General features: G+C 37.7%; 2 protein-coding genes across 2 annotated transcripts; both read left to right on the top strand.

Annotated features, from left to right (window-relative positions):
* Positions 1–1,190: 1,190 nt before the first annotated feature.
* LOC146390183 (ladderlectin-like) lies at positions 1,191–3,607 on the top strand. Its single transcript, XM_084923224.1, has 6 exons — positions 1,191–1,289; positions 1,370–1,447; positions 1,721–1,830; positions 2,626–2,760; positions 3,032–3,143; positions 3,289–3,607. Exons 2-6 carry the CDS (start codon positions 1,387–1,389, stop codon positions 3,354–3,356), a joined length of 486 nt encoding a protein of 161 aa, XP_084779350.1. The 5' UTR covers positions 1,191–1,289; positions 1,370–1,386; the 3' UTR covers positions 3,357–3,607.
* Positions 3,608–10,878: 7,271 nt separating this feature from the next.
* Positions 10,879–12,641, top strand: LOC146390182 (galactose-specific lectin nattectin-like). Its single transcript, XM_084920919.1, has 5 exons — positions 10,879–10,938; positions 11,751–11,897; positions 12,001–12,160; positions 12,193–12,270; positions 12,408–12,641. The coding sequence occupies exons 1-5, from the start codon at positions 10,879–10,881 to the stop codon at positions 12,473–12,475; spliced, it is 513 nt and encodes a 170-aa protein (XP_084777045.1). The 3' UTR covers positions 12,476–12,641.
* The last annotated feature ends 12,627 nt before the right edge of the window (positions 12,642–25,268 follow it).

Raw genomic sequence — 25,268 nt, 5'->3', positions numbered from 1 at the left:
AACTTCTAACTCAGTTAAATTTCATAAATTCAATTTTCATGGATGCCTGGATGTTAAACTTAATTGTTACACCTGGTAGAGCAGCCACACTGATCATTTTATTACAGATGAAAGAATTTAGCCAGTTTTTCAACTATGAGTGATGCTGCAGTGATCGTTTGACTTTGGGACCTGCAGTGGAGTTTGGGTCCAGACATGGCTAATGACGTCATACTTAAAAACCGGATAGGTAAGTTATAATATTTCAGGTAGTTTCCTTTGGTCCACCCTGAAGTTGCATCCAGCTCCTTCTCTGTGTTAATCATTGTAAAATTGTACTAACTGTGTGCTGTGGCTCCTTGAGGTCTGATGAGGATGGATCACCTTTAACTAAAAACTATCACAAAGTGACATCACTTGTACTCTTCCAGTGTATTTTCTGCCTGTGTTATCAATGAAATTTACTCACGAACTTACTATTAATTTGTTTCTGTGTGTACCGGCTAGTCAGGGTTGTGTGCTAACCACATCATGGTTGGGGAAATTAACATGTTCATAGACTAGATAAATATGTTCATATTTTATAAATACTGTTTGTATATTTCTGTTTTCTTTAAAAAACACAGCAGACAAAGCAGAGTTAATAAGCTAAAACTCTAGATTACAATAGATTGAGACTGTGTTTTTAGACCTCTAATTTCTGGAACTGTGATTGAAGGATTGGGTGCTCTTGGGTTATTTCATATACAGACTGAATATGTATATTCTCTTTTTTTATTTTCTAGACAGAATTATAAAAGCATGCAGAGACAAGACTAAATGGAAGGGATAAGGCTGACTAAACATGGGGCATGGAAACTCCCCTGTTCCGTGCTCCATGATAACAGAAACCTACAGACTAGAAAACAAAACTAAGAAGACCTAAGAAAACAAATATAAACAGAGGGATCACAACTGTAAACCAAAACGAGGAACAGAACCTAAACCATAGAACATTAAACAACCCAGAATCAAAAGTCCAAACACATTACACTGGGCCAAAGACCCAGGAGCGTGACATCTTTGTTGACCAGCAGTCAATAAATGAAATTAAACATCCATGAAATTCAAGCTGGGTGGAGAGAATTGCGTGAGGTTGGTAAAGACAGGGGTAGTTAGGCATGGAATCAAAACATACTTAAGTATTTTTAGTGCATTTCTTCCTAGTATTGAAATGTAAATATAAGAAAGTGTATATAAGTGCTCATCTCTACATGAGGGGTTAAGCTACAGGCTGAGACTTGAAAGAGGAGAAGACATTCTACAGACAGGTATGTTACAAATATGCTGAGGATCTTCTATCCTTTCTTTATCAAACTGCTAATCACTTTTGTTAATGTGTTTCTTACAGAGACACTAAATATCATCATGAAGCTGCTGACTGCATCTGCACTTCTCTGTGCAATGATGGCTCTGACCGCTGCTCAGGGTAAGTATAAAAGTATGTTACTAGTATCATACTGAATGTTGTGCATGTCAATGGGCTATATACAGCTGTCCAAATAATAAGATCTATTTTTAAATACATGTTTTTAAAAATAGAAATCTAAAGGAAGAAAATGACACATTTTCCAGTTGAAATTTGTTGAAAAGTAAAACTATTGCCAATAAAACACAAGTTAATGACCATAATTATAATTATTCCAGTAAAGGGGGAATTGGGTCAGCATTTTGTCACACAATATGTTTGCTTTGTCTTCAGATGAGTGCTATGTTCTCAAGAAGTCCTCATCATGTCCCTGTGATTGGACTGAGTACAACAACAAATGTTACTTCTATGTTTCTACACCCTTACCCTGGGGTGATGCTCAGGCAATAGCATCAGGACTCACCAGTTACTGTGACTGTGTTTCTTTGATTCTTTAATATTTGGATAAGACCTTATAATAATATTTTTTTAATATTATATTAAACATTTTTATATTGACAATTAGTAAAATTTTATCAAAGCCAATGTACTGTTAAAATTTGTCTAAAATTATAATAGTATGTATTGATCATTGTTAATGTTATCATTTATTGAATTTTAATAATGCTATCATTTGTTCTAATATGTATGTATGTCATATATGGCTTTACTTTTTAACAAGTAAACAGTAACAATATATTAGTAAACAAGAAATACAAACAAAGAAGCAAACAAACTAAAGTCTCCAGTTTCACGTTCCTACAATTTATGCCATGGATAAATCACCTGTCAGTTTTTGCTTTGATTAAAACCAGTTCTTATATGTACTGTGAAATATGCATCCAAGCTTATAATAGCAAATATTATTTTTTTAATTTATAAAAATAATGATAATTATTGCAGTAAATGGTTTAAGCCACCAACATTAACTGCATGAAATAATTCTGAATGATAAATGATTGTAAATGTATTAATCATTAGTCCTTTCAATATAATAATTATTAAAAAACGTTACTTTTTATTACTTGTTGAATGGTAAGCTATTAATAAAAGGTCAGATAATTAAAATCAATAATTTTGTCAGTCAATGTAAATATTTCTTAGTATGTTTTATTATTATTTGTATGTTTGTGGTGGTGTAATCATGAAGGTTGTTTTATAAATCTTCTGAAACTCTTCTGTCTTTTTGTTTACTGTAGAGAAACTGTCAGTCCATGAGTGCAAACCTTGCATCTGTACAGAGCCTTGAGGAATACCAGCTGATTCAGAGGGTGATATTTAATGGGAGTAGAGCTAATGGACGAACATGGATTGGTGGTTCTGATGGTCAACAGGTATGCCAGTCTGCCAGTTAAAACATAAATCTATCCATTGGATATTTTACTTATTTTTCACTCTTATCTTTTTTTTTCATTGCCATATAATTCCATATATCTTGTTTCATATATTTGATGTCTTCAGTTTGTATCTACAATGTCGGTAGTGAAAGTAAAGACAAACCAATAAATGAGAAGGTGTGTCCAAACTTGGTAGTCGATGTATAATGTTAAAGTGTAGTTTTGTTTAAAAACGATTTCTTATTTTTAACTTTTTTCTGTTCTGAAGGAGGGTTATTGGTTTTGGATCGATGGAACACGTTTCCAATACGCAAAGTGGTGTCGGGGGGAGCCTAACAACATGGGGGGCAACGAGCAATGCATGGAAATGAATTATTCAGGTATAATATTGTACATAATATATACAAGTGCTATTGTCATTATACATAAAACCAAATAAAAAACAAAACATTTTTCTCATATATTCTATATTTTTGTGTCCATGCAACAAAAATTTCGGTTAAAGTTGATTTTTGGTGCTTACAGGAGACCTGTGTATGAATGATCAGTCTTGCCAGGACCGATTCCCTTCTGTCTGCATTAAGAGTAAGTGATGATTCCTGGGCTGACATGAAGGCACGTCATCTGAAAAAGAAAGAAATCTTCTCATATATCACTCAAAATATCTGTTTTCACATCTTTACCTTTTTCTTTTGCTGTAACGATGCATAAGGAATGAAGCGACAAGTGACATAAAATAGTGTGATTGTGTCTTTTAAAAGGAGCAATTGAAATGTGTAATGGAAAGAATGCTTTTAGCAAAAACTTAAAAACAAAACTTTTTTTCTCTTCTGCATCATTAAACTATTAAGCATTGAATCAAACTGGTCTGTGAGTATCTGTGTTTTTGTGTAACATTATGTAAGCTTTCAGTTCAGTTTTTAAACACTCACTGATTAGATCACTGATAGATTAACCCATGTATAAATCTGCTTGAAACTACACTAATTTCTCTTGAAATTACTTTAATATTTTTAATCTGTTTGCTTCTGTGTCCTCCATCTAATTCTTGCTTTTGATGGCATGAGCACACACGAGCATACAATTAGACACACACACACACGCAAAAAAAACCAAACACACACATGATGAGGTCTCTCTTTAAATAAGTCTCCCCTCCTTTGCTTCCCTCTTCCCAAAATTTTAATTTCACCTAATAGTGCTAAATTTCAGAAATAACCAAATATTTTGCTAAAGCTTTTGTACATTGTCATAATTGTTAAGATACAACCTTGCACCCTTTTCACAAACCTCTAAACACAAACTGAACTTTTTTTCACAAAACCTCTGCAAATACATAATAAAACCATGCTGGGTTACTTTTATAACAACTTCTGGGTAAAAGTCGTAGGTTATTAGTTTAAATGTTGGTTTAAAAGTCGTGACTCAAGAGTTGGGTTGGCGATGTGCTGGGTTCTTTAATTAACTCCCTGGCTTGAATAATTCTATTGGGTCATAGGTTCGCTAGCTTTGATCAAATATTGGGCCAAGATTTTACCCAATTGTTTGTGTAGAAGATACGCTTCAGAAGAAGCCACATTATTCTTCTGAAACTGCCATTTTCAACTAGACTGTGACCTGATCAGATATCACTGATTTCTCCTCTACTATGAAATAAAACATGGTAAGCAAAAAGTCAATTCCAACACTCTAAAAATCACTGGGTTATTTTTGATAATTACACTTTACTGGTTTATTCTAGAAATTTACCTACTGATTAAAGGCCTTTTTACAGACAACACCAGCTAGCTTGTAATGAAGAAAGATAAAGTTATTTCCAGTGTTGGGTAAGTTACTTTAAATTAGTAACTTAGTTACATTACTAGTTACTTCTATCAAAAATAACTCAGTTACTTTAAGTTACTCGTTACTTTCCAAGTAACTAGTTACTAGGGAAAGTAACTTTGGTTTTACTCAGAATTCTCTTGTTAATGTGTTGCTTCCATAACTGGATACCCAGCAAGGTTGCCAGTCTTCTAGCTTGCTTACTTGCCGCAAGTGCACTGTGTCACCTACCAATAGAAAGGAAAAAATAATGTGCATATTTCCACGAGAGAAATCCCATGAATGACCAAAGCCCAATGATCAATGGGTGGATTGGTGGATTTTGGTCAGTGGTTGTTGATCAATGGTCATGAGAATTTGCATAACTAAGATTAAGGAACTGACCTCCCAGCCCATTGTTCCTTTAGTCAGCTGAGACTGAAGAAGTCACTTGGATAAGTGACAAAACGTTTCTCCCACAAAACGCTACGTCCAGATGAACAGAATCAACTTTTGGAGAAAGAAAGAAAATTATTTCTTTGTGCCCACCTCTCCCTGTTAATGCCCTACCTGGCCCCCTGGCAAAACTTTGCTAGTAACCAGCTGTGAGCTACATAAAAAAAAATGATCCTGGTGTTATTTCTCAGAAACAGTTCATAACTTCCCTTCAACTCATTCATGTTAACTAAAAGGTAAACCTGTTTCTCCATCACCTGTTTAGCTCTGATGATTCAGTAAGGACATCTCCTGGTTTCATCTTCATGTTTCCCTCTCACCAGATAACCAAACCGATATCATGACCAGCAGCTTTGCAGCTGTGGCTCCAGCAAACATCAGCTGATACTAGAAATTAATATTAAATAATATTAAATAAATTCTAACAACAGCTGATCAAGCTTAAACATGCTGCTGTATTTTAGCGCGACCTCCGCTGGTTTCTTCTTTCTGGCGCAAAGTGGGCAATAAACAAACAAGTGAAAAGCCGATCAGCTGATCATTGATAAGTTTCATGATTGAAGTAGCAACAGGAGAGGGAGGCAGAGAGAATGAGAGAAGAAGAAACAGCTGTGCAGCAAAGACAGAATAACTCCAGCTTTGTATCTTTTTTCATTCTAGCTGAAGTACGGGAAAAACTGTGTTCCTTTTCAGCTCAATACGAAACGCGTAATATTTTCTCTGAATATGAGATGATTCTGTTTTTTACGGGATGGTTGACACCTCTAATAATTAACCTTATGAACAAAATAAAGTTCAACATCAGTAACATCATAGCACCCACCCAGCTGTATAGAAACTCCGTCATGCTAGCTAGTACGCTGTACGAAAAAAGTCAGCATAACGAAAATAAACTCCACCTAAACTTGGTTTATATCTGACCCAGATAGACTGCAGGTCATAACTTCTTACCTGAAGTTCAGTTCACCTGACACTCGGACCGGCGGCCGCCTCAGGTCTCTCGTCCTCCTGCGTCCCCTTTCCCTCATCCACCTGTTGGCCTCCACCACTTGCTAATGTTACTGAATCTCTGAAGATCCGCGATAGCCACCACACAAAGAAACGAGTAACGATCTAAATCCAGTAACGATTAACACGTTCCTGATTTTGGCATAATAACTAGTTACCGTGCTCGTTACCACAATAATAACGTAGTTACTGTAACGCGTTACTTAATAAGGCGTTAGTCCCAACACTGGTTATTTCTACTTAAAAATGCTTGATAATGTCTTTTAAACTGATTATTTGAAATGAGGCTGAGGTTGCTGTTTGACAAATTATTTAGAGATTACTACATCTAGAACATTTTTTGGTTTTGCATTTTTTGTTGAATAGATGAATCTCAGGACATGAATCAAATATGACCAAATTAGCGAGGGCTCATTTAGCTATGATGGAAGCATAAAATGTTGCTCATTAAGGTGTATGAAATTATCTGTGGGAGAGTCCCTCTTGCCACTTGTAATGTTGGGTTGTGTTCAATGGTTGAGAAGAGGCGGTAGAAACCTTAGCAGGATAGTAGGAAGGATACACGATCACACTGGTACTGGGAATTCCACAGCATATCCTTTAATGCATATTCTCTTCATCTACCATACAAGGCCCGGTTGAACAGCTGCTGCTTATCAAACATGACAGACAGTGTTCATACAACCCGTAACATTGCAAAGGGTTTCTGGAGGAGTCCGTCTCTCTCCATGTATTTGCGTGCAAGCACGTTGCTCCCATAAGTCACAGGCTGTGTCCACAGGCATACTCCAAATGCGCCATCGATTTCCCAAAATATCAAGCGTGGTCCGGTGCACGCTTCGTGGTCCCATATATCCCAAAATTCATAGCGCGGCGGTGGGTGTGGATAATTTTGCCGAAAAATACGGCAGACGGCAGAAGGGAGCGGCCGAAGAGTGAACTGTCAAAAGTAAGTACTGAATATGATGTCACTTATTTATGTGCAAATGTTTAATGAAGAACATTAAAACATTACTGTTGGCCACATGTCGGCAAAGTTATGTGACATTAGTGATGTTTGTACTTTCAGCGTTAACTTGGTTTTAAAGCCTTTACTTCTAAATATATATATAGTTGACTTTAATCTTACAGAGAATGTGATGATTTTATGGATAATTAAAGTCAGTCATATATCCACAAACACAACAAGCTGAAAGTCAGTGATGCTGCTCGGTTTGCAGTCCTGAATATCACGGCACAAGCAGGATTCACTGCACTGTTAATGTTAGCTGTGTTATATTGCTGCCTCTGTTCGGTGGTGTTGAGCCAAACGGACTTTAATGTGTGTTTGAACGAGCTGACGGTTCACTCGTTAAGCTGAAAGAAAGATGCTTTAATCACAGGAGTCACACATGTGTCCACTGTACCATCTGGGAACTCTTCTTGTTTAGCACTCGTAATAACACAAACACTAAATCCTCCTTCTCTTGTGCTGTTTTGTAGCAGTGTATACACCTGAGACTGTCACCTGTCTGTCTGTCCTGCACTCTCTCTCTCTTTTTCTTTCTCTCTGATTGTGGAATAAAAGTATGAACATGTGTTTATAAGTTACACTTGTGTTTGAATCCTGCAGCTTATCACACATTTGATTTCCATGTGTGACAACTGCAAGTGTCCAGAGTGAGGACAGACTGAGGGACCCACTGCTGCACATCATCTGTGAGGCTTTGCACCCCTGATGATCCACCAGGACAAACTCAGCAGTGTGTGAGGAAGAGGAGGAGGAAGAGCCAGCAGCAGCTGACAGATGGAGAGAATAGACAGACTGTTCCCTGTTTGTGAAGGACTGCTAGGAAAGTTTAACATAACTAATTCTCTGTCCTGAATCAGTCTTATTAGGTAATGTTCAAATAATATTATCATCACAGTGTTTTCAGTGTGGGAGAAAGTACTCAGGGCCTTCAAGTTACACACTATGAAAGGCAGCAACAAGTTTAATGTTCAGAAACCTAAAGTATGTATCAGCAGCAGAATGGACCTAAAAATAAATGTTTGTTTCAGTTCTATGAGCTTTGAGGATTTTGGATCAGTAGCACTGCTGTGTTTGTTGCATCATATTGCTGTAATTGTTTATATGCTTTATATATTCTGAGGTAAGTTGATCTATAGTGTTACATCATATTCTATAAGGATGTTATGTGTTTGTGTACTTTGACCCATTTAGCAGAAGTCAGCCTGTTTAAGGCTCTGATATCTATTCTGTATGACATGGTCTGATTTTCTCACCCAATAAAGGAATATTTAATATATCAGTCTACTCTTCATTCTATCAGAAACAGTTATCACAGCTCGTACATTTTCTTTTTACACATATATGTGAGCATTGAGCCAAATGTAATGCCAACATATTAAACAAACAATATTTGTCTCTTATATATAATACATCTGTATATAAACTGTCAAAGATACTTGTCTTTGAGTGAAGATTTAAGGTGATAGCAAATATAAACAAGTGCAACTTGAATCTTTGACCCAGAGTTCAAGCTCACTGCTGTAATATATCCTGTAATATACCACAGTGAGATGAAATGAATGAAATGACTGTTCAGCACAGAAATGAAGCCCAACAATCATGTTTTACAGTCCTGTGGTCTCAGCCTCAGATACTCAACTAATCAAAGTGATGTCATGACAAAAATGAATGACCAACAAAACATTTTTCTCCTTCATTTCTGTCAAACAATGCTGTATGAAACGTGTCTCACGGTTAGTATCATGGTTGCTAGGCAACCTGAACAGCACGACGAAGGCTAGACCGTCCCATTTCACAAGCCTCTCACTTCTGCACTTCTCGTACTTATAGTACGCACCGTACGTAGTACGCGTACTTCAAGCGTGCGGTCTCTTAATTGGGACACAGCCACAGAGAGGGCAGTGGCGCACACTAATGACATCATAAACCCTTGACTTGTGTTACATTAACCCTTTAAGACCTACCATAGAACCAAGTCCGCCAGAGCTTATATTATATTTTTACATGCTGTAGTGCCATTTTTGGGAGCATTTCAAGTTGATATACATCAATACAACTGTTATAGCCCATATTTTAATAATATGTATGCATTAAGTGTATAGTAATTACATACATTGCAAAAAAGTGCAATAAACTACCAAAAAATTGAAAATCCTTTTTGTTTTTTTAACATATATTTCTAGTTAGAGAAATTTAAGAGACTTATCCCTCAAAACTGTTAATACAAAAAAGTTGCACAAAATAGTTTCCCAGCACAGGAAATTTATTTTGAGTGTCTTCATATTTTTATTTTTGAAATACACCAATTTTTATATACTGCAGGAAAAAACGAAAATAAATATTATAATGCAAATTTGCAAAAAAACAGCATATGCATCAAAATAAACTATTTCCAGCAGTGCAATATGAGTCCTAAGTAAAAGCTCTTAATCACTCTCTTAGAGAAAATGGAAATGAAGGCTCACAATATCTCTTTGTATTGTATTATATGTAGTATTACAGGAAAAATACTAAATGATTAAAGCAGCCAAATCAATTTGAACACTCATAATGCTTAGTTTAAGTTAAAAAGGAAACACAGATATTAAACTTGCACAGACACAGACTTCAGGCAGAGACATGCCTGATTTGGAAACAGAGGAAACATAGAGACAGGGATGACTAGACCAACACTAGACAGGGACCAGGACAGGCCCAGAGAAAACATGGGACAGAGACTGAATGCAGAAGAGTGCCAAAATAAAACAAAAAGCACATGACAGGCACAGAGACACAGACTAGATACAGAACAGAGGGAGCACGGGAACCAAAACCTAAGAACTAGAAATCCAAGCAGAAGACATAACCAGAAGAAAACCAAAACATAAGATGATAATTATTAAAACAAAAACGTCAGACTCAGGTCCGTGACAAATAATACCTCTATTTTCAGTTTATTCATTATAAAAATAAACCAAGGTATCAGTGTTTGTTTAGTTAATGACTATTTTGTCTTCCTTTCAAACAGGCTCCAAGGGAGGAAGGAGAATGCATGAGGACACTGCAGATAGACCCACATCCCAGCACCAGCATGAAGTCGGTGTAAAATCTAATTAGTTACCAGAATTTAAAAAAAAAAAACACACAAACAAAATATGCAAACTCATTTCCTCAAAAAAACTAAAGCTCACTTAAGATAACTAAGTTAGGGCAACTTGTTAATTCTGAGTCAACACACTAAGCACAGAAGGACCTACAGGGTGCCCATTGTGCATGGATACAAAAGAGCCAACCCGTAGTTCTGTCCAGTGTAATAACATTATGGACTGAGATTCCTTTTCATTAAAACGGCTTTGCATTCCTGGGCTGTCTCATCAGCCTTTAGTTAAAAAAAATATTAATTTATTTTATAAATTATGGATGCTTATAATAGAGGCCATTTCCACCACAAATGCATTTAGAAAAGGTGCAAAGAGATACATAGAACATTACCACAATGCAGTGGAATGCCACAAGTCAAACAAAAGCATAAAGAAAACAAACAAAAAAAACAACAAAAAAACCCCAGTAAAAGCAAGCAAAACATATATGGTGTTGATTTAAAAATTCATTGCTGGATCAAACATAAGGTCTGATCTTATTTTATCTAAAATGCCATTTCTTTGTGTGTTTGGCTGTGTCACTTCTTCATTTTATGATAGATGATGATATAAGAACCTGCATATAGTATCTGTGCTTTCCCTTCAAATTTGTAGCTACAGGCTGATACTAAGAAAGAAGAAGAAACAGTCATTCTGCATCTCCTCTGCCACAGACTCTCTGATGTTTCGTAACTTTGCTGTATCATCTGTATCACCATGAAGATGTGTCCTCTGTGTGTGTTTGTTTGTGCTGTGATGACTCTGACCCATGCTGCTGTTGACGCTTTACCATTCCTGAACATTTAAATATATAATTATGCACTACAAATAAAATAAAGGCAACTAATGTCTATCTTAAACTGAAAAAAATTAGAGCTCCTACATTCTGGTGACAATACATCTTTACACATTTGTTTTTTCTTGTTAACTTTTCATTGTTTCGTGTAACTTAGTATTTGTTTTCCCTTAAAAAATAGTTTAATGTTAATTAGTCAGCAGTGTTTTGTGAAATCTTGTGTTTTTTACACCTCAGCACTGTAACTATGTCCTCTGCCACTTTGTGGTTGAGCAAACTCTTTGTAATTAGTTGACACTTGCAGCTGATTTGTTTGGGAGCAACTATAAGGGAAGAGATTTAATGAACTGGCTTCTTGCAAAGGTGGCATCCTATTACTGTATCATACCTGACATCAATGAGGTCTTTAGATTGAGCCATCCTTTTACAAATGTTTGTAAAGGCAGAGTGCAGCATTGCTGATAGAGATATGGACAAAAATCCAAACATACAGTTTGTATTTAAAAGATACTGAGCTGAGTTGAAAACAGTTCAGATCATGGTAGTTTAGAGAAGTTGAAAAAAGAATGCAACTGGACTTCTTTAAGTTTGTGAAGACATTTCATCTCTCATCCAAGAGGCTTCGTCAGTTCACCTAGACTTCTTCACAAACCTAAAGGGCTCTGCAGTTTTGTTCATTTTTCATAAACAGTCAGTAATGGTCACATTATATGGTCAGATATCTCCCAAAGACAAGAGGAAGGTTAAATCTACATCTGGGTCTGAATTAAGGCTGAACTAAGGTCTCTCGTAGAAAAACCCAAAGTGTACAACTCATAATTTCCCCCCAGCCAAAAGTCACCTGGTCAAGAGGTCCTCTGATTGTCCTGGTGGTTGGACTCTGTTGAATGGTCGCTGTTTCCTCTACGTTCCAGGACCCATGACTTGGGCTAAAGCAGAGGTAAGCTTATTCCATTTGTATTGTCGTCAACACTTGATTGATCCATATCCTTTTACCGTAACTGAGTCCAGATGTTGCTCTGCGCTTTCCATTTCCATTGAAGAGAAACTGCTTGTCCATGAGGGCCAACCTTGCATCTGTGCACAGCATCACAGAGTATCATGGGATTCAGCACCTGATAGTGACCGCCAGTCATGTCAACCAAGAAACTTGGATCGGAGGAACTGATGCACAGGGGGTACTTTGTTTAGCATTACACTGTTTCTATTAATTAATTAATTCATGTGTGAATGAATCCACTATTCAAACTGGTGCCCAGGAGAGCCCAATAATTTCTGGCGCAACCAGCACTGTCTGCAAATCAATCATAGCGGTAAACCAGAACACAACATTTCACATGATTAATAAATGTGTAAATTATTTTAAGTGATAACAAGTAAAAGTCAAAAGGATTGTCTCGGGTTTTGATTTGTGTTGTACTTTGCTGATTTCTGCTTTTGGATCTTACAGGTTCCAAGTGCTGGGATGATATAGCATGCAGAAAAAGTCGACCTTCTGTTTGTGTCAAGAAAATGTGAAATTTCTGTCAAAATACACACTGTTTGGTGTGCAGTGGCTTTTGTTTTACATTCTTCATTTGGCTTTACAATTTCTGTTTCATCTTTTGTCTCTAGCATAAAAGTTTTGCAACAAAATAAAAAGTGTATGTCATGAATAGTGGCAATCCCAACCCTAGTTCTTAACCCTAGCCTAAACTGCAGAAAAGTAGTTTTTCCGTAAAAAGTATTGCTCATCTTTGCACATCTTTTATCTGTAAACTCTTCTTCCTTTGCAATAATAAAACTCTCAAGCATGGCTGTGTGTTGCCTCACTTGTGTTTTAGTGTGTGTGTGTGTGTGTGTGTGTGTGTGCGCGCGTAAAGTCACTTGTGTCTACATATAAAATGAAAAACTCAAAATTTGGTTAGCTTTTTTTATATACATTGAAGTAAAACTATGTATCTGCCAGGGGAAACCTTGCATTTGTGCACAACATCAAAGAGTATCATAAGATTCAGAAGCTGATTATGACTGCTACATATTTATACAAACCAACCGGGATTGGAGTAACTGATGCACATGAGGTATAGTTATCTTTAAAAAATGATAAAAAATTCTGAAACAGGCATCAAAACACTGTTGTTAAGACAACGTGACAATTTACATCAAAGGCATTGCACTTTATAAAACAGATAAACCTAATTAAAACTAGAGATGGACCGATCCGATATTACGTATCGGTATCGGTCCGATACTGACGTAAATTACTGGATCGGATATCGGAGAGAAATAAAAAATGTAATCTGATCCATTAAATATCAAAAAAGCACCTCACAAAACTTGCGACACGGCGTAACTCAGTTCATAACCGTAGCACGTCGGAGCAGTGTGCTCACGTGATAGAGCGGCTGTGTGTATTTGTAGTCTCGCTACCAAACCGGCATTTCATCTCCGAGGAAGTTATCCCAAAGAGAAGTAAAGCAAATGTGTAAGTTCATCTCCGAATGTTCGTAAAGCATTCCAGCGTTAAGCTTAACAACCAATATATGGAGCGACTGCCTCTTCTCTCTCTCTCTCTCTCTCCTGCTGCTACTTCAATCATGAAACTGATCAATGATCAGCTGATCGGCTTTTCTGTCGCGAGTCTGTCTCTCTTGTTTGTTTTTGGCCCACTTTGCACCAGAAAGAGGAAACCAGCGGCTGAACAACAGCAGCACGTTTAACCTTGATAATCTGTTGTTAGAATTGATTTAATATTACATTATACACCAGAATCTTTTTCTATGTAGCTGACGGCTGGTAACTGTGCAGGGGCGGATCTAGCAAAGTTTAGCCAGGGGGGCCGATAGGGCATGAACAGGGAAAAGGGGGCACAAAGACATACTTTTCTTTCTTATTCTCATTTAAAATGTCTAGCTTTTAATAAATAATTATCCGACTCCCAAAGTTTTAATCTGATGTAAAAAGTATAGAAGTCCATTATTGTATATAGTAACTATTAAGTCTAATATACCCTAGTAAGCTATAGTACTTTTTCCTTTGGGAAGGTACGATCTGTGCAGTCTGCAATTCTGTTGAAGAAAGATGTTGAATCTATTTAATTATTCTTGAAAAATAATTGATTTCTGTGCATTTTTTTCACACTGCATCAAATTAAAGTTGATTACGTCAATTAAGCATCATGAGGTGGGGGGTGGTTCCCTATTTTTTTTTTTTTTTTTTTTTGCTGGGAGTTTCAGAACCCTATTAGTTAGGTTGCTTACTCTTTAAAATACCAGAATAGGAAGGATGGTGCAGGTTTAAGTTTATTAGATTGATCAGTAATGCTGAACTCGGAAATATTTTGGGTGCAGTGTATTTTTTGCATACAGAAATAACAGAATAGCTTCAGTGTTTTTTGTTTTTTGATTTTTGAGTATGAACTTATACAAAAAGCAGCAAGATATTAAAAAAACAGTTTTATTGATTAAAAAACACACTATATCGGATTCATATCGGTATCGGACGATATCCAAATTTATGATATCGGTATCGGACATAAAAAAGTGGTATCGTGCCATCTCTAATTAAAACATGTCCCCACTAGGAGACAGAGCATGCGTGGTGTGGCCAGAGGTCGGAAGTGATCAGCAGAACCACCTGCTGATCAACCAGTTGGTGGTTGATTTCCGGAGACGCAGACCCACCACACTGACACCGGTGAACATCCAGGGAGTGGACATTGAGATAGTGGACTCTTATAGGTACCTGGGTGTTCACCTGAATAATAAGCTAGACTGGAGCCACAACACTGATGCTCTTTACAGGAAAGGTCAGAGCAGACGCTACCTGCTGAGGCGGCTGAGGTTATTTGGAGTACAGGGAGCGCTTTTAAAGACCTTCTATGACTCTGTGGTGGCATCTGTCATTTTTTACAGTGTTGCATGTTGGAGCATCAGTTTATCGGCATGAAGGAGCATTTCCGCAGGTCCTTCCTGCCTGCAGCTGTCAGACTGTACAATCAGAACTGCTCCCAACAATCATAGATGTTTACATCAGCGCTGTAACTTGCACTATTTTTTCAACCGATTCACAGTATAACCAGGGTTGCCTCTTATCTGTATTTAATTTTATTTAATTTAATAACAGTATGGTACTCAGTTTTTGGTAACCATTGTCCTTCATGTAAATATCTAAAAATTGTGTATGCTTCTGTTCTGTGTCTTGTGTACTGTTTGTTTGTATATGTGTCTTTCTTGCTGCTGTTACACCCAAATTTCCCCTTGTGGGACAATTAAAGGGTTATTCCATTCTATTCTATTCTACTTTGACACAGATAATATCTCCTTCAATATTTACACCTCTGATGAAATTTCACAAGTGTTAGCTTTATTTTGATACCAAGATTGTAAGGACAGAGTTTGTAATTACAGAGAAATAATCAATTAAATGTGGGCATTGCGTTTTCAAGCAGGAAGCTCAGAACCCCCTTTGGGGCTTAGGAGGTTAACCCTCTGGGGTCCAGGGTATAATTGGCCGTTTTCGGAGCCGAAAGAGCCGGCTCTTTTTAGTTAACCGAACCGAAAGAGCCGGTTCTCTAAAAAGAGCCGGAAATCCCATCACTACCGTGCTAGCAGTGTCCAAGCGTTTTGTCCCCCCCCTTTACATACCGTGCCCCCCCTGCAATGGCTCTGTGCCCCCTCTAGGGGGCGGGCCCCACACTTTGGGAAGGTCTGGTTTAAGCAATGCTTCCAGAAAAGAGTGATACCATATCTGCCCTATAGCTGCAGAAAAGGTTAACATTGTTATCTTTTTACAAAAAAACAGCTAAACATGAGAGGTTTTTGGACAAAGTTTGTGTTCTTCATTCTTTAAGCACCGGTTCGAGCACCATTAAAGCACCGGCCCCGTTTCAAAAAAGTGCCGGTTTGGCACCGGTATTGGATAAAACCTAATCGATACCCATCCCTAGTGCTAGCCAATAGATCCTCCTTGCACTATTTGGCGGTTAGTCTGGGAAAAGACGAGAAAGACAGTGATGGAAGCCGTGACTGGAGCTGGGCTGTAGCCTCTAATCTATCCATGGCTGTCCTGAGAAGGCAAACACCTCAGTCTGTGTGGCTGCAAAAAGATGAAACACACCCCTTCCAACCACAGGGCAGGGAGTTAGATGAAGCTAGCCTCCACAAACTGGGCATACACTGTGCAATTTTTGGCCCATTTTGAGCCGATTTTCGGTCGCGCAACCATTTTGGGGATCGTTTCTTAATTGTGTGTCGTGCCTCGTGTAGTATACATGGAGTAACAAAAAGCGATTAACACCTCATGACCAGCTCCCAAACATCAGTCGTATGGTTGCAAGAAAATCAAACCTGTTTAAATCCTTTCGCCCCTGGAGGCACAACTGGCAAGCTCATCCGAGTACGGAAGCGTAGAGCTGCCACCCAGGCAAAAGTAAAATAGAGCTATGTCACGTAATAACGTGAAATATTTATTGTTCTATTAATATACTTTTCACATTTTAACGTGATATAGCTCTATTTTTCTTTTGCCTGGGTGGCAGCTCTACGCTTCCGTATCCGAGGCTTTTCAATGTGGCCTCACAAAATTATCACGACTACAACAACCATGAAAAGAGTTGGATGGACACTAGGGCTGCCACAAACGATTATTTTGATAGTCGACTAGTCACCGATTATTTTTGCGATTAGTCGACTAATCAGAGCATCATCCATTGGACATAAAACCTACAGCTTATTGCACCAGCAGCATCTGCTCTTACATAACTATCATTAGCTTACAGCTTTAAGTGTTTAAGGTATGTGCTAACTACAAATAAAGACAAGATGATAGTTTATTAAATTTTAATGAAATTTGCAGATTGTTTCGGTGAAGTTTAATAAACTCCTTGCTATCTAAAATATAACAGGACACCGGAGTATACTCTCAAGCATCTCACACTTCTGATAATCAGTTGTCTGCTTGACGTTTATTCAGCTGTGTAAAAACTATAACTTTAATCTCAGCCAAACAGATTTACTCAGGAACAAATAAAATACTAAAAAAGGCCAAACAATAACAATTTTAAGTTATATAAGTGACTTATATATGTTTAACCTGAGTAGCGAAAGACGGCGGTGGGTTTGAAAACGATTTGCCAGGAGTCCGGTGTTCTCACGGGCTCTAGTGAGCCTTGCCCCCGGCTAGCTGTCGAGCTAGTGGGTAACAGACGTCTCCGAAAACGTCGGAGCACTTTTGAAAATATGTGGTGTCTTGATAAACTGAGCAGATATTTGAGGTTTACACAGCTACATTCTCGCCTGAAAATATGTTAAACGTTTATTTTGTGACCCAGAAAGAATAATAAGAGTAATATTAAAACTAACTAGCTGCTGCTATTGTTGGAAACTGAGCTGGGCTGTGCTATGAATTCTGGGACAGAGCTGCTTCTTCTTCTCGCGGTTTAACGGCAGCTGGCATCCTTGTACATGCAGTGCTGCCATCTTCTGTTTCAGTCCGTTATTACACTCTTAAATCCTACTACTTATTCCTGCGTCTTTTGTGATCTTACAAAGCTTCAAACGACGCGTCGACTATTAAATCAGTCGTCGACGATTTTGATAGTCGACGTAATCGTGACTAGTCGACTAATCGTGGCAGCCCTAATGGACACTGCTGCTCAATTGCAGCTGCCTGCTCAATGTTTTTCATTAGTAATTTTGCAAAGTTGATGGTGGTGGTGTGTGTGTGAAAGACAGAGAGGTGGAGGATGAGAGACAGATTTTGTATGATAAGCTTCATGGTATGGACGCACAGTTTGAGCACTCAAATCGCATCAGAGCATCAGGCCGTACAGTGTGAAACCCTGCATCGTGACCTATGAACTTCTAACCCCTGAGATTCAATTGTACAGTTTGAGCAGGAGCTGAATAACACGACTGAAAAATATTGCAGTGTTTGCCCAACTTAATGCAGACTGTTTAAACTAAACAAGCTGCTGTTTCACATAATAAACCCTGCCTTCTGTTTCTGTTAAAGCAGTAGAGACGAGCTGTTTATATGTGCGTGGAAGTCCAGCGTCATTAACCAGGCTAGCTGTGAGCTTCTAGCTCACGCTAGCTAACCAGCGAGCAGTTAAAAAGACAGCCGAAGCTGCACAAAACACCCACAAACTTATCTCACTATGCTGTAACATAAGACTGACATCCAGCTAACCACAGCTAAAAAGATATTTAGAGAAAACTTACCATTTTGTCAGGTTACACGAGTTGAGTCTTTTCATGCTGAAAAGTTTGTTTGTTTTGGCTCTCACTGAAGACACCGACACTGAAGACATAGCTGTTCTTTTGTACTGCTTTTAAGCGAAACATTCTTTGTATATGAGGACAGGGGTGCTCATCCTCTTCAGCTCTAGTGTAGACGACTGGCTCTGCCATGTTTTCATGTATTTCTTCTTTCCATGTGTCCGCTACTTTGAAACTCTTGAGCCGCTCTGGCCGCCACAGTTTCAAACTGGTCATATGACTGCATGGCCACATCTGATTGGTAAAAAAGTTACTGGAAACTCCACTGGCGGCATGTTATCTAATGTGTTAAACTAATTATTTTTTAAAAAGTAACGAGTCGAATTTTGCAAATGTAGCAGAGTAAAAGTACCGTTTCTTCTTCACAAATGTACTCAAGTAAAAGTAAAAAGTATCGTGCAAAAAAGGTACTTTAAAAGTAAATTTTTTTCAAAAACTTACTCAAGTAAATGTAATGGAGTAAATGTAACTCCTTACTACCCACCTCTGGCTACTGAGTCATCAAAAGGTTACTATAATTCTATTTGATATTAAGATCAGTTGAGTTTTATTTATATAGCTCCAGTTTACAACATTAGTTTTCTCAAGGCTCTTATGAGTTTAGCAGCCAGAGCAATCTTTTCTGCATGATTATGTATTGGGGTTAAACTGCTCATAATTACAGTACAAGCTGAAGTTTATTCAGTGTAATTCAACACTGTGGATGATCAATCAACCATCATATAGCAGGAAGAAAATAGTTAACATTATATACAATAAAAATGTGTAAGTTCCTACAAGAAGCCAACTGAGAGCCAAGTTATAATCTTTATCCTACCAGGGGTTTTCCATGTTGTCTTACACAATTGGATTTTTTTCTTTAGTATATTCAAGAATTTTATTTTTTGATATTGCAATAATAGGTATTAATAATGCTCTCACAAATAATGAATGGTAGAAAAAAGTTACACTGGGTGCTGATATTCTTTTGTGTTAGCGTTCATTCTCTCAAGTCAACTGAAATGTTTTTGAAATGTTGGCTGTTCCCTATTGAAATATCTGAATTTGTTACTGTTGTATTAAATGTGAACATCACATTATTTGTAACCACACTGCAGCTACGTAGATCATAACTTGTCCTCAGTGTGTGAATATCATTTTAGTTCCTTCCTGCATGAGGGTGGTGCTGTTTCTCCTGTTTTGTGTTTTCTGTTACGTAAGCTCTAGGTTGCAGCAGGCCATTGGATGAAGACTGAAGGCACCTCCTCTCAACTGGGAATTGACTGGTTGAGCTCCACCTTCTTACAGAAAATCAAACAGTGTGTGCTGTCACACAGAGGGAGCAGTGCTGTGCTAACAAGTGTTGTTGTGCCTACAAGAGCCAGATTAGAACCTTTATACATAATGCAATATTTTTGTGCAGCAATCTGGATAACTGTAGGTGTGGAAAACTTTTTTTCTTCATTTTAGTAAGAAAGTTAAGCCACCATTATTTCTTTGTGTTACATTTGTCACATTTGTATTAGTCACATGTTGTGTACAGATTTTCCCAAGACCGAACTGAAAGGTATCATCATAATCAAGGGTACTTCCTGAGCAACCTGGTTAGTGTTTATTTCTGAGCATACCTCACAGCTTTCTCCACTCAGCAGACACCATCTAATGGAGACAGATGGGCCCAATCACTGTCAAAGTACTAAGGTCTTTATCCAGCTAATTGCCCTGAGATGACTTACATTGTGCTTTAAATCAACAGAATTCAAAAATTACCACAGACTCACCTGATCACCATAAAGTTTTTTATTAAGTGGTTCTGTTAGTTATATGTACCAACAATCCTTACAATAGGGACAGGGATCATCAACATAGGATAACATAGCTTGGTTATTGGGAGGCACTAAACAAGTTACAGCTTGGATTGAATTATTTTACCACTAACTGCAAAAATTGCAAATCTATTTGTATTTGTAAAGATTTGTAAGTTCACACAAAAAGGTGATTGAGAAAAAAAAAATCATCTTTTTTATACCACAGTTTACACCTTGAAAAGAAAGACCAGCCCTGGAGACCATCTTCACTTCTATGAGCAACACAAATGGGGAGCCCCCGTAACCAGTTTGTTATTGTTACTAGGTCATACTTTTTATTAAGCATGTGAATATCATTTTAGTTTCTCACCACATGAGGGTGGTGCTGTTGTTTGTGTTCTGTGTCTTGTATATAGGGATGGGTATCGTTTAGGTTTTATCCGATACCGGTGCCAAACCCGTACTTTTGAAACGGTGCCGGTGCTTAAACGGTGCTCAAACCGGTGCTTAAAGAATGGAGAACACAAAATTGGTCCAAAAACCTCTCATGTTCAGCTGTTTTTTTGTAAAAATATAACAATGTTAGCCTTTTCTGCAGCTATGGGGCATATATGGTATCACTCTGGGCTGGAAGCAGTGCTTAAACAATGGAAAAAACACAAACTTTGTCCAAAAACCTCTCATGTTTAACTGTTTTCCACTTTTTCTTTGGTCATTTTAGCCTTTTTAGCCAGGGTGAAGGGAGTATCTGCCATCAAACAGGAAGACAGCCGCATGTAACTACAACGGTGTTTGCTAGTTCACCTTACATGCATTAATTTAATAACGTGGTTAGCCTACTCAACGTAAATTACACACGAACAACATTAAGCTACTCACGCAGAGAAGAACGGCTGCTGCTGCCATCATCATCCGTCATCATTTCTGCTACACTGGCAGGGCTAGGGGCCAGGACTCTCCTCTTCGGGTTTTTGGGGGATGTTGCTCCGGTCCGATAACAGGCACCACACCCACAGAAGATGTGCTCGGTGTGAGGTCTTGCAGCAAGCTACCAAATACGGCGCATTTTTCGGCTCTTAAAAAAACGCTATGCGTCGCCAGGTGTTTCATCAGATTCGAGGTGATACCTCCTTTGCATAGTATCACCTTAAAGCACTTGTTGCAGGCTGATGAGTTTGCATATTTTGCTGTGAAGTACATCACAGACTTTTGACCGCTTGGCCTTGGGCATTTTTAATCTGTAGCTTTGCTCTAAAAGAACGTACATACCTGGACCCGCCTACTATCCTCGGAAACGTAAAATGATTGGCTAGAATCTAAAGTGTATCACAGCTCAGGAAAAAAAAGCACCGAAATAAAGCACCGAAATGTGCGCTGCTTTTCGGTCTGGTTACTACCGTTTATGTCAGAACCGGTGCCATCATGGCACCGGATACCGGTACCCATCCCTACTTGTATATGTAAGCTGTATGTCGCAGCAGAGCATTGGATGAAAGCCACCTCCTCTGAACTGGGGTTTGACTCAGCTAGTTGAGCTCCACCTTCTTTCAGACTATCAAATAGACTGTTCTTTCACACATAGAGGGCAGTGTGGTGCTTTTTCTGCCTACAAGAGCCAGATTAGCAACTTTTCACATATTGCAAATAATTTTACACAGCAATCCTGATAACCATAGGGGTGGAAATACATCCTCTCTTCATTTTAGTCAGGATGTTAAGCCACTTGAATTTATTTTTATTGATTTCTTTCTTTCTTTCTTTTTTTGGTGATAGGATAGGTAAGCCTGACCTGCCAAGAGGCCTTCACTTCCTTTGCTCTCTTTCTCACTCTGCTCTCTCTTTCCTTCTCTGTCTGTGTCACTGGTCACCACTCCAAGTTCCCACACCTGATTATGCTACTCTGAGTTCTCTATACATGGCATCGGCACAGTTAGTGCAATGCTCAGAGAAACAGCAAAAACCCAAAAGCTACATCTACAAGCCTAGTTTAACATATAAAATGGTGAAGCACATGAGAGAACACCTATAAAAAGACTGAACAAGTATGGCTTGTTTGGAAGAGTTGCCATTACAAATCCTCTTCTCTAAAAAAACACGGAAGCAACAACTAGGTAGTAAACCACAAGGCTTCCAGAACAATGTCCGTCTTTTACTAATATGTGCATGCAAAGTGTGTTTAGTATTAGTGTTAGTCTGCACCCTCCAATTACCACAGTCCCTTGTACTATTTACTAAACAATAATGATGTAATGGACAAAGGTAATTCAGGAAGCCAATTGTCAATCCCTGCTATAGAAACAGTTCAGTGATTCTTCTTTCAGAAGAAAACGTCTCCATTTTCCCTAACCCTATCTTGAGTAATTTTTAAATTTGTCTGCTTTTACATTGTATCAAGACCCTAGAGTTGTTTTCAGTTCTTTCTTTTTTTAGTGTAAGGGATTTTTAACCCTTTAAGACCTACCATAGAACCAAGTCCGCCAGAGCTTATAGTATATTTTTACATGCTGTGGAGCCATTTTTTGGAGCATTTCAAGTTGCTATACATCAATACAACCATTATAGCCCAAATTTTAATAATATGTCTGCATTAAGTGCATAGTAATTACATAAATTGCAAAAAAAGTGCAATAAACTACAAAAAAATTTAAAATCGTTTTTGATTTTTTAACATATATTGCTAGTTAGAGAAATTTAAGAGGCTTATCCCTCAAAACTGTAAATACAAAAAAGTTGCACAAACTAGTTTCCCACCAAAGGAAATTTATTTTAAGTGTCTTCATAGTTTTATTTTTGAGATACACCAATTTTCATATACTGCATAAAAAACGAAAAAATATATTATAGTGCAAATTTGCAAAATAACAGCATATGCATCAAAATAAAATATTTCGAGCAGTGCAATATGAGTCCTCAGCATCCCAGAAACGACACAGAAAGTCATAAAGTCAAACATAACTTTTAAAAACACAAGTATAGGCTCATAAGGCCACGATGGTAAAAAAAAACTACATTTCCACAAAATGACGTCAATTCCGGTTTCGGGCAGGACATGGAGGACATGCACAGTTCACGCTGATGGACGTACGAAGTGTTACAAACAGCTGATCGGATCGGCAAAGCGTGTTTCTGGAATATTATGTTTTTGTTGCTGCAAGTGCTTTTTATGCAGTTTTTGCAAAGCTATATGTGGAAGGAAACTGTGACCTAGGACAAGCTGATGGCATAAGATGTAAGTACAACTCCTCCGGTTTCATATGCAAATAAAATTATTGCGCTAGCTTACGTGGTTGCAGTGCTACCGGGATTTAAAAATAGTTACGCAAAATGGAGCGTGTCCGCTCCGACCGGCTTTAAAGGGCTAAATGTAATTTAAAAAAAAAAATGTTTTTGCGGTATGGATTCAAAATAGCTGCCATCATGCTTTATGCTTAACAAAACTGCTTAAATATTTATCTTTCAAAGATTGTTTTTGCACATTATTTCGTCTGATAGAGCAGAACTACTGCTGTTTTCCGAGCCATTTTGTCACTAAATGAACAGCAAGGTATGCTACATGACCTAATGGATGAAATAAAACAACTAAAAAACCTCATAAAGGACAAGGACAAGAAAATAGACAACTTGGAATGGCGAATCGAGGACCTTGAACAATACACAAGAATGGATGATTTAGTCATAAGTGGACTGGAGACGCAACACCGAACCTACGCCAGAGTAACAGCTGGCGGAGGTAAAGACGGTGAAGATGCCCCGGTAGAGGAGCTGCAAACACTTGAACAGCAAGTGATAAAATTCCTTCAAACGAAGAATGTAAGTATTCAGAGCCATCATATTGCAGCATGCCACACGCTCCCCAGAAAAGACAGTAAAACAAAGCCATCAATTATTCTTCGGTTTGTGAGTCGCAAAACAAAGATTGAGTTACTGAAACAGGGTAAGAAGCTAAAAGGGACCGGTGTGTATTTAAATGAACATTTAACGAAAAAGACTGCTGAAATTGCAAGACAGGCACGCAGCCTGAGAAAACAAAATAAGATACAAGCGACATGGACGAGGAACTGCAAAGTAATGATAAGACTAAATGGCACTCCCGAAGAAGCGAAAGTTGTGATGATAAGAGAACTCAAAGACTTAGAGCAATATAAATAATCAGGAATCTGCTATGGAATATATTGGAAAAGTGACGATTGGATAATGAACGATGGGTATGGAAAGTGTTTCTGGCCTTACGGCTCAAAAACAATGGAAAAAACAACAACAAAAACAAAAAACACATAAATGACAAGTTTGGACACAGATTATAGGTTTCCATTCAGAGATATTGAAGAGGAAGAATTTGATTATGAAAAGGACTGTCAAGGTGGTTATTTTGCCATACACACTTAGAAAACGAACTTCAAAACGTTTAACTATGCAGAGCACAACATGCATGACCCTGAAAGTAACATTGACCCAGATACCCACTTCTACAATAACACCAATAATACTTGTGAGTACTATACAGATGACCAATTCAATATGAATATTAAAATGGCAAATGCATTGTCGGTCATACATTTCAATAGTAGAAGCCTGTATAAAAAATTTCTAAAATTACAGAATGTTTAAGTAAGTTAAAAAAGTTTAATATAATTGCAATATCAGAAAGATGGCTCGATAATGAGAAAGTTAGTGAAATGGGACTGGAAGGATACGAATTATGTACAATGAACAGGGTGAATAAAAAAGGAGGCGGTGTTGCTTTATATGTAGATAAAGTTTTGAAATGTAGTCTGATTGAATGTATGACGTATTGGAATGTGTTACTTTTGAAATCCATGTTGAAAAAGCTAACAATATAATTATAAGTTGCATCTATAGGACACCAGGTTCATGCCTTGAGACATTCAATGAAAAACTTGCTGCTATGTTTAGCAACCTAAATGATAAAAAGGTGCAAATAATTTGTGGTGATTTTAATATAGATTTGCTAAACCCAAATGGACATCAGAAAACAACAGATTTCATAAATACAATGTATAGTAACTCCCTTTTCCCTGTAATTATAAAACCAAGTAGAATAACAATTGATACAGCTACATTGATAGATAATATATTCACAAATAAAATTGACCATGAAATAGTAGGTGGACTTCTTATAACTGATATAAGCGATCATCTTCCTGTTTTTGCAATTTTTCTAAATTATTTTGGGATTAAAACTAAACAAAAGAATCAAATATTTGATATGATACGACATAGAACAACAAGAGCCATTGCTGC

Source organism: Perissodus microlepis, chromosome 3, assembly GCF_051167445.1.
Source record: "Perissodus microlepis isolate ML-2025 ecotype Zambia chromosome 3, ASM5116744v1, whole genome shotgun sequence".
Taxonomy (NCBI): Eukaryota; Metazoa; Chordata; class Actinopteri; order Cichliformes; family Cichlidae; genus Perissodus; species Perissodus microlepis.
The sequence above is the reverse complement of the archived record's forward strand: the minus strand, read 5'-3'. Positions and strand labels throughout refer to the sequence as shown.

What these genes read in the sequence shown, in the direction of transcription:
- LOC146390183 (XM_084923224.1), top strand. Translation starts at nt 1,387, where the DNA reads ATGAAGCTGCTGACTGCATCTGCACTTCTCTGTGCAATGATGGCTCTG. An exon ending in TACCCTGGGGTGATGCTCAG is followed by an intron (nt 1,831 to 2,625) that starts GCAATAGCATCA and finishes TGTTTACTGTAG; the next exon opens with AGAAACTGTCAGTCCATGAG. An exon ending in CATGGAAATGAATTATTCAG is followed by an intron (nt 3,144 to 3,288) that starts GTATAATATTGT and finishes TGGTGCTTACAG; the next exon opens with GAGACCTGTGTATGAATGAT.
- LOC146390182 (XM_084920919.1), top strand. Translation starts at nt 10,879, where the DNA reads ATGAAGATGTGTCCTCTGTGTGTGTTTGTTTGTGCTGTGATGACTCTG. An exon ending in TTGTTTAGCATTACACTGTT is followed by an intron (nt 12,161 to 12,192) that starts TCTATTAATTAA and finishes TGTGTGAATGAA; the next exon opens with TCCACTATTCAAACTGGTGC. An exon ending in TCTGCAAATCAATCATAGCG is followed by an intron (nt 12,271 to 12,407) that starts GTAAACCAGAAC and finishes TGGATCTTACAG; the next exon opens with GTTCCAAGTGCTGGGATGAT.